Source organism: Notolepis coatsorum (genome assembly GCF_963971535.1).
Source record: "Notolepis coatsorum genome assembly, chromosome: 4".
Classification (NCBI taxonomy): domain Eukaryota; kingdom Metazoa; phylum Chordata; class Actinopteri; order Aulopiformes; family Paralepididae; genus Notolepis; species Notolepis coatsorum.
Window position 1 is genome coordinate 2,860,245 of NC_140168.1, and position 12,500 is coordinate 2,872,744.

General features: G+C 45.2%; 1 protein-coding gene across 1 annotated transcript in view; it reads right to left on the reverse strand.

Moving 5' to 3' along the window:
• LOC311227590 (interleukin-17 receptor D) overlaps nucleotides 1-12,500 on the reverse strand; it is a gene marked incomplete at both ends in the record, with an annotated part of 60,589 nt that overhangs the window by 39,040 nt on the left and 9,049 nt on the right. The window contains 3 exons of the mRNA XM_084313310.1: nucleotides 4,933-5,051; nucleotides 6,917-7,075; nucleotides 10,085-10,166. Coding sequence (XP_084169436.1) covers nucleotides 4,933-5,051; nucleotides 6,917-7,075; nucleotides 10,085-10,166 — 360 coding nt within the window. The remainder of the gene's footprint in view (nucleotides 1-4,932; nucleotides 5,052-6,916; nucleotides 7,076-10,084; nucleotides 10,167-12,500) is intronic.

Here is a 12,500-nt window from a genome sequence, read left to right on the forward strand (position 1 = left end):
AGGTGGTAAGAGCAGGCAACTGCACCTCCTCATCCATCACGCTCAACATAGGGGCCCCCCAGGGCTGTGTTCTGAGCCCCCTCCTCTACTCCCTGTACACACATGACTGCGTAGCACAGCGGAACAACAACACCATCATCAAATTTGCTGATGACACAGTAGTGGTGGGCCTGATCTCTGCCAACGACGAAAGGGCCTACCTGGAAGAGGTAGAGAACCTGTCACAGTGGTGTCAGGAGAACTGCCTCTCCCTGAACGTCAGCAAAACAAAAGAGATGATTGTGGACTTCAGGAGGTCGGGGGTCAAGGACTACAGCCCCCTCAGCATCGACGGGGCACCGGTTGAGAGAGTGAACAGTTTCAAGTACCTCGGAGCCCACATATCCGAGGATTTGACATGGACCACACACATTGACAGTGTTGTGAAGAAGGCACGACAACGCCTCTACTTCCTCAGGCGCCTAAGGAAGTTCCAAGTCAGTCAGAAGATCCTTAGGAACTTCTACTCATGTACAATAGAGAGCATCCTGACTGGCAACATCACCTCCTGGTTTGGGAATAGCACTGCACAAGACCGTAGCAGACTACAAAGAGTGACACGTTCAGCCGAACGCACAATTGGAGGGGGGCTTCCCACCCTCCAGAACATTTACAACAAGCGGTGCAAGGGGAAGGCTAAGAGAATTATTAAGGACTCGAGCCACCCGAACAACTGCCTCTTTGAACTGCTGCGGTCAGGCAAGCGATACCGGAGTCTTAAGGCGAGCACAGAAAGACTCTGAAGAAGCTTCTATCCCCAGGCCATCAGGCTGCTAAACGAACAATAAACACTATGCAACAACCATCAAATGCACACAGCACACACACCCACACGCACACACTCACTTAAACAAACAACACACTGCAGCACCCACTCTCCACACTTTAGATCACACAAACACACTTTATATTTATTGATAAAGGATTTGCACTACAACTCGTACACCTACTGTAAATTGTACCTAAATTGCACCTCATCCCATTTCTGCCTTGCACTATATAGTATTGTATATTAGTACACTGCACAGTATTGTATATTATATGGTAACTCAGTTACGTCTATTCTGCATCGTACATATGTCTAAACTGAACACTGTGACCTCATTTTTTTTTACTTCTAATTTACATGCTATACTATGTTATTTTATTTCATACTTATCTCGTCTTGCACAGTCTCTGGAGCGTAACAGTAAGAAGCATTTTGTATAAAAGTATTCTGTACTTCTGTATGACAACTATTAAAGAAACTTGAAACTTGAAACTCTATGGGAAAGCTTTTATTGTGCTAGACACAATTCACGTCAAGTAGAAATATTTCTGTTGACGAGGAGGTCGTTGCGCCAGGTGTAACAAGACATTTTCTCATTCCTGTCAAATAAGTTGTTAACAGATGGACAGTTCCCAGATGACAAGAATGTCTACATCACTGCAGGTGATCAAGTCCACCATGTTGGAAACAGTCCACCAATGGATCAATGCAACCATGAGGAAGCTGACACTCGTGTCCTATAATACATCTCCTAAGAACAAAGCGGGGCTCGCAACTCACTTGTAGTTCCAAGGTGATTTTAATAAACAAAAAAGGCAGTAGATGCAACGTTTCGACCTTACCGGTCTGCCTCAAGCATTTTTAAGGGCCCTTTTTGGGCCGGGGGGTCCCCTTTTTATGGTTTTTGGGGGGTTTTGGTGATCAAATATTGAATATTGAACTATAATAATCAGTGCAAGAGCTCACTTATCCTTGAAAGACACTTTCATCACTGACTTAAAAGGCCCATACATCTCCATAAATGTTCAGGGGGGAGGGAATAAGTGTTTACCCTACAGACCCCAAGAAGTGCTGTATATTCTGTATTGTTTAATATAAATGCATTTTTTATTCCAATCCCGATTTGTATTTGAGATTCTCAAATCCCATCGGACTTGACTTCTTCGTGTCCCTCAGTGAGTGCAATACCAGCATTCAACTGTATGCGCCACAGCGGTTTCTATCATCATCATCATCACCCACGCTATGCATGAAATATATAGGTCCGCGGAGAGGCACGCTGAGGAGGCCGTGCAAACTGCAATGGAATATGGGGCATCTCTCTCTCTTTACCTAATATTTTTATTCTATCCTGACATTTTTCAGTTGGAAGAGCAGTCTATATGCGTAACAGATTTTTATTTATTTATTTATTATTTTCAAAAAGGGCACTTTTTTTATGAGGCTCAAAAAGGCAGGTGCTCAAGCACCCCTTGGGCTCTATGTGTGCACGTGCCTGATTATATACAATATACAATACAGAGTAAAAAGAGTAACAGTGAGGTACAATGCAGAAATGGGATGAGGTACAAACTCAGGGTAAGGTGCAATGAGGTATGAATTGTAGTGCAAATCTCTTTACTAATAAATATAAAGTGTGCTAAAGTGAGTAAAGTGGGTGTTAAGGTGAGTGTTTGTTTAAAGTGAGTGTGTGCGTGTGGGTGTGTGTGCAGTGAGTGTAGATGATGGGTTGTTACATAGTGTCATAGTCATTGAGCATCCTGATGGCCTGGGGATAGAAGCTTCTTCTGAGTCTCTCTGTACTGGCCATGAGACTCCGGTAGCGCTTGCCTGACCGCAGCAGTTCAAAGAGGCAGTTGTTTGGGTGACTTGGGTGTATGCGGTCCAAAACAAACGTAGGTAGCGGCGCTTACCACACGCCTCGTCTGGGAATCTTGATGACACAATAAGCACGACTCACACCCCGTGTACCTTGAATATCTCTAAAGTGAGTAAGGTGAGTGTTTATTTAAAGTGAGTGTGTACGTGTGGATGTGTGTGCTGTGAGTGTAGATGATGGGTTGTTACATAGTGATATAGCTGCGTCTGTTTCATACGGTGGTGTAGAAGGTCATGGGTTCGATTCCCGCTTGGGGACCAGGTTGCCGTGTTGCCAGGTACCCAGGTGGGGTTTCTCCCGGGCCTTTCCGTGTGGAGTTTGCATGTTCTCGCCCCCGTGCTTGCAAGGGTTCCCCCCCCCCGATAAGATAAACCCAATGGAAAAACATGCACAACAGATTGCTAACGCTGTCGTGTCCCTGACAAAGACGGACAGGAGCACTGCACATTGCCTCACTGCACATTGCCTCACTGCACATTGCCTCACTGCACATTGCCTCACTGCACATTGCCTCACTGCGCATTGCCTCACTGCGCATTGCCTCACTGCACATTGCCTCACTGCACATTGCCTCACTGCACATTGCCCCACTGCACATTGCCTCACTGCACATTGCCCCACTGACAATGAGAAAAAGCGCATTTAGCAAATCAGCCTTCTGGATAAGAGCTGCAGAGTTCTGGAACACCATCCCATCACACATCCGCAGTACTGATACACTCAGGTCCTTCACACACACTCAAAGCATGGCTGTTACAAAATCAGGTCTGTGACCATTAGCAAGTCACATCGCAGTCCAGCTGCCCAGCCCCTGTATGCTTGCCTACTAGCCTGACTGTCCTTATTGTGATTATGTGATTTATGATTATGTATATGTGTGCATATGTGTGATTATCATATGGTGTGCCTGCCTATACAGTGTTTATACATGTATAGCATTGATTTGTCCCTGTACACTGTTTTTTTTTCCGGTCCCAAAATGGCATCTGGTCATAAATCAATATTTTTCAGAGTGTTGCATATTTTTTGTGATTTTTTTTATCAAACGTTTTCAAGTATTAACATCACTAACATGTCACAAAAGCATGTAGAATGTATATTATCATCAATACGTTAGTTTAGCAATAGGTTAAAAGTGCCATTAGATAGTTTTAACTTCTCGATTTGCTGAAGTCTATTGCAAGACGGCGACCATTTTGGAAATTTTGAATCATGGGAATTATTCCGAACTACACTTCCTGGCAGGTTCTGTGGGGGTTTAAAGTTCAGCGTTCTGAATGAATTATTTCAATAACTGTTATTATTCGGGATAATAAGCCACAAAAGGTAACGTTTTTGACAAATATTGAAACGCAGTTAGTTTCTCCTCCCTATTGTTAGCATGTAGCAACAATTAGATCTGAAATTAGTTTCAAAATTGTTGGACTATGGTGAAAATAAGAAAATACAGTAAATTACAGTAGATATCATTATCTGTTCTTATGCACGCCTGGTGATACTAAATCCAAATTGAACTCGGGCATTTGAAAGATAATATATGTATATATATATAAATGTGCGAATTGGCTATAATAAGGTAATTTATAAGCATCATATTCTATATTCTATAATAATATTTCAAATTGCATTGGTCCGGATGGGAGAATTCATTACTGTATCTACAGAACCTTCGGTTTAATCATCTTCCCTTTATTAATTTCCTTAGATATTTTTTTTTACACGTGATCTCAAGAGGGTACTGCACGAGATCAGTGGCAGTTTTTTAAGTTTGGTCATTATTATCATGGTGTTATTCACTGTCAAAGATGCAAAGAAAAATCATAATTCATATTCTCCTTTGTTTCATCACAATTTAAGCAAGCCTAGTAATAGACACAATATTTCTGACACTGTGAATACATTCCCTGAGGTCCATAGATGTCCCTAGATACCAAGAACATGCAAATGGACCTTGGAGAAGTGGAGCAATATTCCATTTACCTAGGTATATATTTTAGGTGAAAATATTCGTACCTGAAATTATTCCATTTTTGTATGTATGTATCGGTATCGGTTGATATCCGTATCGGAAATTAAGAGTTGGACAATATCGGTATATCGGATATCGGTAAAAAAAAGCCAATATCGAACATCACTAATTATTATTATATAATGCGTGGTTTTGTGCAGTAGATTCAGCATTGCAGTCTTGGGTTGGACAGAAAGGACAAGGTGATAAAGGGGGAAAGACCTCTTCCTACTGTACCTTCTGGGCGTGCGAGGCAGGGAGGGAGAGGCTGCGGTGAAAGAGCGAGAGCTGACAGGCGACGTGAGTTCCTCCCAGGAGCTGGAGGGAGACCTGGAAGCCTCGCAGGAAGGAGATCCCTGGGGAACAAACACAGAGCGACAGATCTAATGAAGGGGCAACAAGTAACAACCCTTCATACATGTAAGGAATGCATACTTACTTTTACTTAGGCCTTTTATTCCTTTCGGAACATAGGCCGTTGATGAAAAGTTTCCACCCCCGTCTTTCTTGAGCCATCCTCTCCAGCTGTTTCCACGTCAGTCCCCTCGTCTTGAGTTCCTGCTCAAGGTCTGCCAGGCCCAGGTCGGGCCTTGCCCTCGATGACCTGTTGGCCTGGGTTAACCCTTTTTAAACCTGAAACGCTTGAACTGCTTGTATAGCCTGTGTATATGCACAGTTGTGTTTCTGGGGTTTCTTAGTGGATTAAGGGAACAACCGCCTCCTGTTAAAATAAACATAGGGGGGTGGTTGTCTCCCCGGTGTGTTGGTAGCAGAGTCGACTCTCAGGTTGAGGCCAAGCCTGACCCCGTCTGCCCGAGAGTATGCCCCAGCATCTTTCATGACGTCTGCCAATTGTGTCAAACTCTGAACCTCGACCCCGCGGGATTGATAAATTGGCGGGGTCGGGGTTCGTGGTGGAATCTGTTCGCTGGCGGGGTTGGCTAACTCCGCCTCCGCGAGGTTCGTGGCCCCATGAGATTGTGACATGGTGCACGGCATACCGAACACCCTTTCCGCCGGGATACTGTTCTTACAGTAAGCCCCTTAGGCGCCTGTCTAGTCCGCAGTGCTACGGGCACAGGTCGAGTTCTGCTCTTGGGACCTGTTTGCCTGGATTGAGGGATCAACCTCCTTGGAGGGTTGTCTCCCCGGCACGCCGGCTGGCCCCACAGTACTGTGGGGGGGAAGCCTCCTTGGGAGCGCTTCAGAGCAGCGTGCCAAGGGGAGAAGGGCCTTCACTTGATTTAGGCCCTGTCCGATACGCTGGCGATGTGGGGGGTGGTGTCACCAGTGACCGTATGGTGGGGTCTCGATGCCACGTCCTCATAGCACCAGGCCCCTTTTTCGGGGGGTCCTAGCCCCGGAGTGGCCTGAGGCTGGGACCTCCTCCGCGCTCCGCTGCTACGGCCTTGCCACAGGGTTGGGGTTTGACTCCGACCCCGCGATGTTGGGGGCTGTGAAGGGGGTTTTGCTCACGTCTGTTCCCTGGTGGCGTGTGGGATGCGCGTCTGAGGAGTCGCGGGCCCTTCTAAACAAAGGTAAGTCCCACGGTCTGCTCACCCTGTGCGTTGAGGCGCTAAACCCTCTTCGCACAGTCAGGGTCTGATCTCCCTCCCGTCCCTCGCTAGGGGGGGCCCGGATCCTCCCCGGTTCTGATGGTTGTAGGGGACCTCAGCGGGTGCATCTGTCGGGCTTACGCTCTGCTCAGCTCTTGTGTTCCAATAGAGCAAAGCGTAAGCTATAACGAAATATAACGAAGGTTATCTTATAACCCTAGTTATATGTGTAATAGCGAGCGCTTTGCTCTGACTCACTGAGGACCCCACGGTCTTCCGTTTCGGCGGTGAAAGACTGGGGAAGGAGCTGTTGTGTGGCCATGACCCCGCTTTATAGGAGCGGATGTGAGAGTGGTCAGGCGGATGGGCAGGTGTACACGAGGTGAAAGCTTTCATTTAGGATATGATTAAAGGGGTAGTTCCAATAGAGCAAAGCGCTCGCTATTACTCATATAACTAGGGTTATAAGATAACCTTCGTTCTTAGCGCTTGTTTTGTGAGCTCGTCGTCACTGTAAAGGAGGGTAACCTCGGCGTGTTACGAGTTGAAATAAAGGTTTGAAATGAAATGAAAGGGCTGTATGAGAGGCCTCCCTGGCTACTAGACTGTGTTCCTTACCATAGTAACTGGGCTTCCATGAAACAACGATGGTGTCAGATTCTTACCATAGTAACTGGGCTTCCATGAAACGACGATGGTGTCAGATTCCGGGTCCTGATCCGGTAGGACCTCCACAGTCACGTGGTTCGGTGCGTGGACGTAGTGTTCACAGACCTCTGGGTTCTCTGCTCCAAGCAGCTCATGACAAGGCCACGGAACACAGCCTGCGGAGAGATCACAGGGAATCAGTATATCACCTGATCTGCCTGTCAAATGAGCCATACTATTGTCTCCATACGGTAGCTATAATACAGAACACATGTGACATGCTGTTATGTATTTGTACATTTCGTACTGTTTCTACGAGTCCTGTTTTTATGTTTGGGGACAACGGATGGAAATTAGCCTCGTGCTAAATCCGGCAATTTTTACACTCCACAGTGTTCATTAATTTTGCATTGTCCCGTCCAAATAAACAAATTAAATAAAAAATGTAAAAAAATTATGGGTCTGCAAACATCGCTAAAATGGTCAATAACTCTGGCGCCAGGCGGTAGAGATGGGGAAAGTGGGTGGCGCCCAAAGAGTTAATGGGGCTATCGTGGACAGGGTGAGCAGTTTTAAGTACCTGGGAGTCCACATCACAGAGGACCTGACATGGACAACACACACAGACACTGTGGTAAAAAAGGCGAAACAGCGCCTCTATCACCTGAGACAATTAGGAAGTACAGATTATCCGGGAAGATACTCCAGTCCTTCTACTCCGGAGCTGTGGAGAGCATCCTGACTGGGAATATCACTGCCTGGTTTGGCAACTGCACCGCCCAGGACAGGAAGGCTCTACAGCAGGGGTGGCCAACCCACGGCTCGCGAGCTGCATGTGGCTCTTTGCCCGTCAATGTGTGGCTCTTCCATCCATAAAAAAAAAAATATATATATTATAATATATTATTATTTTTTGACACTCATTCCATAAGGACGTAGAATAAACATTTACAGATTTCTTTTTAAATGGTCCATTTGCATGTTCTTGGTATCTGAATCTAGGGACATCTATGGATCTCAGGGAATGTGTTCCCAGTGTCAGAAATACTGTGTCTGTTACTAGGCTTGAGTAAATTGTAATGAACCAAAGGAGAATATCAATTCAATTATCTTTGACTGTGAATAACACCATGCTAAAATTTACCAGACCTGACAAATCTAAGCAAATGAATAAAGGGAAGATGATTAAACAAGGTTTTGTAGATACAGTACTGAATTCTGCCATCTTTTTTATAATGTAAATTTCTCCACCATTTTTCATCATATTGCAACACCGTTTTTTGCAAGACGTTCACAGAAAGGTAGAGAAACTAACTGCGTTCTGTTTTATGGCAATAACGTTCAGGTTTGTGGGAGATAATCCCAAAAAATAAGAGAAATAAAAAAGTTAATCCAGAAGTCAGGTGATTGACAGGGGCTGGTGTGAGCTGGGTAGGGTAGTTTTTCGAAATTCGAAAGCCCTGAGTCTCTTCCTTCAAAAGACTACACTCACTTTTGGCTGCTCCACTTCCTCCTGTCAATATGCGCCGGTTTCCGACTCAATACCCTGAGATTTCTATAATCTTATATTTCACTAATAAAATCATTGGTAAACAAACCTAATGCTGAAAATATACACTTTTACTGGCTCTTTGTGGTACCACAGTGATTTTTGTGGCTCTTAGTCTCTGACTGGTTGGCCACCCCTGCTCTACAGAGAGAGCAGAGCGTACTACGGGTATTGCACATTTAAAAGTAGAAACTTTTTGACTTTTACTCAAGTGTGTTTTTAGCCAGATACTCTTGACTTTTACTTGAGTACGATTTGAGACGGTACCCATACTTTCACTTAAGTGTAATTTCTGGGTGCTTTTTACACCCCTGAGCCTAAGACACATTTGCACAGCAAACTGTGTCGTTCTTATTTCTCGAGTCAAATAAGTCATGAGCATATAGATAAGATGAATAAATACAGTCCTCTTAACCCTTTCACTGCCACACGACAGCAGGTTAACCCTTGCACTGCCGCACTACAGAAGGTTAACCCTTTACTATCACACTACCGACGGGTAGTAAAGCGTTAACATTCTGTAGTGTGGCGGTGAAAGGGTTAATAAAACAAATAAACAGAGCGATGCCCATCCAATGATGTGTGTGTGTGTGTGTTTATTATTATAATATTTTTTTTATTTTAATCCTTTCACTGCCGCACTACATAAGGTTAACCCTTTACTACCCGTCGGTTATGTGAGAGTAAAGGGTTAACCTTCTGTAGCGCGGCAGTGAAAGGGTTAACACTCCACCTCTCAACACTAACATTCTAAGAGGGTTTAATCCATCAAATGTAAATGTATTGTAAATGTAAACATTGGGTCGATCCAATCCAAACCTCGGAGCGACAGTAAGACGTGGCGCGTGGTGGCGGCAATAGTCTCACGATTAGCTTGCCAACAACGACAGTCGAAGTGCCCTTGAGCAAGGCACGCAGCCTGCCAACTGTTCCAACGGAGCGCTCCTTGTGTGGGTGGTTCACGTTTTTGTTACCGCGGGTCTGATGGACCCACACTATTGGGATTTTAACACAATAAAGCCATAACAATTCATGAAGAAAATACTTAACAGATGTTAACTTTACCAATCACAACAAGCAATCTCGACAGCATATGGTTAACATTGACCTCTGCTAGATCACATTGATCAATATAAGTGCTGTTCGTTTTCTGTGATCAAATGTGATGTCTGTAAAAAAATTATCCATTATAATCAAGTGAATGGAATAAAATAAATCATGTTTAACTCGAAGAATGTGAATGAAACAAGAATGTCTTACATATTTACACCACATGTGTAATATAAATGTGTAGTGGGGGGGGGGGGGGGGCACAGTGTGCGCTCAATGAAAATGTGATATTTTCACGCCAGAGGTGAGGGGTGGTGCCAGAGGGGAGGAGCCAGAGAGGTGAAGTCAGAGGGGTGGAGTCAGAGGTGAGGGGAGGAGCCAGAGGGGTGGAGCCAGAGGGGAGGAGCCAGAGGGGTGGAGCCAGATGTGAGGGGTGGAGCCAGAAGGGAGGAGCCAGATGGGGTGGAGCCAGAGGTGAGGGGTGGAGCCAGAGGGGTGGAGCCAGAGGGGTGGAGCGAGAGGTGAGGGGTGGAGCCAGAGGGGAGGAGCCAGAGGGGTGGTTTGTATCGTCGGCACCGGTACTTACTTCCAAACGGCCCGGTGGAGAAACCCAGAGTCTTCTCCAGGTCGGCCCGGTGGATCCGGCAGTACTGACATCCAGAGCCCTCCTGGAGGGAGACAACGGTGAGGGGAGGTGAGGTGAGATTGATTGATTGATTGATTGATTGATTGATTGATTGATTGATTGAGGACAACACAGACACACAGGGGGACGTCATGCGGAAGGAAAACAGAACAGTTTGTTTGATTCGATTCGATTCCAAATCAAATCAAATGTATCTGTAAGGCCCGACAACACACGTTAATGTCCCCATGGGCCGGACACGTCTTCTTTAGACAAGTCAAGAAGAAACATCACAATAAATCAAGAACTAAACAAACACACCATGAAGTCAAATAATTTTTTTTATAAATCAAATAAATGAATGCAACCCTCCCAGACATACAGACAAAAAATGCTCTGAGTTTCGTAAAAGTCAGTCAAAGCTTACCAAAAGCTCGAGCAGTGAACTCCAAGCCCACGTGAACAAACTCAAACTGCAAAGAAACAGACTAAGAAACGACGTAAACTCCATGATCAGAACTGCAAAAAAGAATTCCATCAATGACAAAACTGAGGAAAACTAAAACAAACCCTGTGAACTTTGGAAATTACTCAATAATCAACTAGGCTGCAGTAAAAAAAAACAGTAAATAAAACCAGATTTTCAAACATAAACATAAAGACGGACAACACGCTCATCACAGACGAGCTGGATGTGGCCAATTACTTAAACATTTTAAACATAGCCACAACACTGGTAAACAAACTACCCTCCCACTCAGGGCATTATGGGGTAGAACACATAGTAGCTTACTACAAAAACCTAGGCGTCCACAAAGACGACTTCAAACTAAATGGTAACAACAGCTGAGGTACTCAAAAAACTGAGCGCCCTCCAACCTAACAAGGCCACTGGCCATAACAACATCCCCTCCGAGAGACTCAGCAGCCGCCATCACCCCAGTCATCACACACATAATAAACATCTCCATAAAACAGGGACACGTCCCCAAGGACTTCAAAATTGCGAGAGAGAAAATTGTGTGAAGTACCCCTCAGGATTTGGACAAAATGCCTAGAACCTTGTGGATATATTGATAGTGTTGTGAAGGGCCAGATTAAACCGAATATATATATTTATTATATATATATATTTAATTGTATTTGTATATTCTCTAATATTCCCTGATATCCCTTGTATATTCCTTGTACAATATGCATTGAATATCCATTCTAGCCTACTGAACATCCCATAATAGTCTCCATTCTACTATTGGTCGAGACCTTGGTGCCAGGCTGCCATACCCCCCCAGACCCAGTTCAAACGTACCGCTCAACATGTACGAACAAGTCCTAGTTCCGCGTAGGAATCTGGCTACCGCACCACTAACGGTACTATTTGTTCATAGTGCGTATATATACTGCGCTACTAAAGTAGGACTTCCTTTTCAGTCCAGTTTCTTACCCTCCAATAGAGTGACAGACGTAAAGCCTCCCCGCGACGCCACGTGTGGGAGTAAGGCCAAGTTCGGCCTACCATCGGTATTGAGACATCGTGTATATTAATATTTGAATAGTCATATTTGGCACTATATCGTCGAGTTGGACGTAGTCTATTAAGCTAATAATAGTCTGTTAATATATAGTGCTTCGTGCGGTGAGAATACTACCGTAGTCAGTACCCCATCGTTTCGGGCAGAGAACTGGCTGCTTATCCAGGATGGTCGACCCCATGTGAGACTGCATCCGAGGAGCCCCAGAGCCGACGAGCGAGTGGACCTGTATACCGGATTATTCTACCGACGACAGCCCGCCTTCCCAGGCACGGATTATGCTTTGTGTACAGTGATTATTCCATGGATAGAGACCCCCGACACTGCCGTGTGTTGGAACCCCCCCCCCCTGGAGAGGACGCAAGGTGAGGAGACGCTCTGCAAGACGAGGTCGCTTCACGTCTCTCCCCCGTGGACCGGAGAGAGCCGGCTCACAGAGAGTCCACCTGCTTTCATCTGTGGTCCAAGGATCGCTGGCGCACCGAGCTGCACTACTGTGGGTTCACCCAGGATACCCTTGGCCGGACGAGGCAGCCAGACTCTACCCCCCCCCCCCCCCCCCTCCTACTCCCGTTGTCTTACAAGCGACCGGATTACCCCCCTTAGTGTATCCAGTCTTATAATCATTAAAGTATCATTGCTGTTATTCCTTAACTATTCCAGGTCGTATATTTACCGCCTGCGCCACCGGAGATTGGACATTCTCTATTGATATACCAACGAATACTCTTTGCCATAAAAGTGCATACTATTTCAATTCATAAATGTAATTAAGTGATTAAGTGCTTGCTCTACACACCATTGCTGTGTAGTAATAAACGCATACTTCGACTTCGTACATTTGT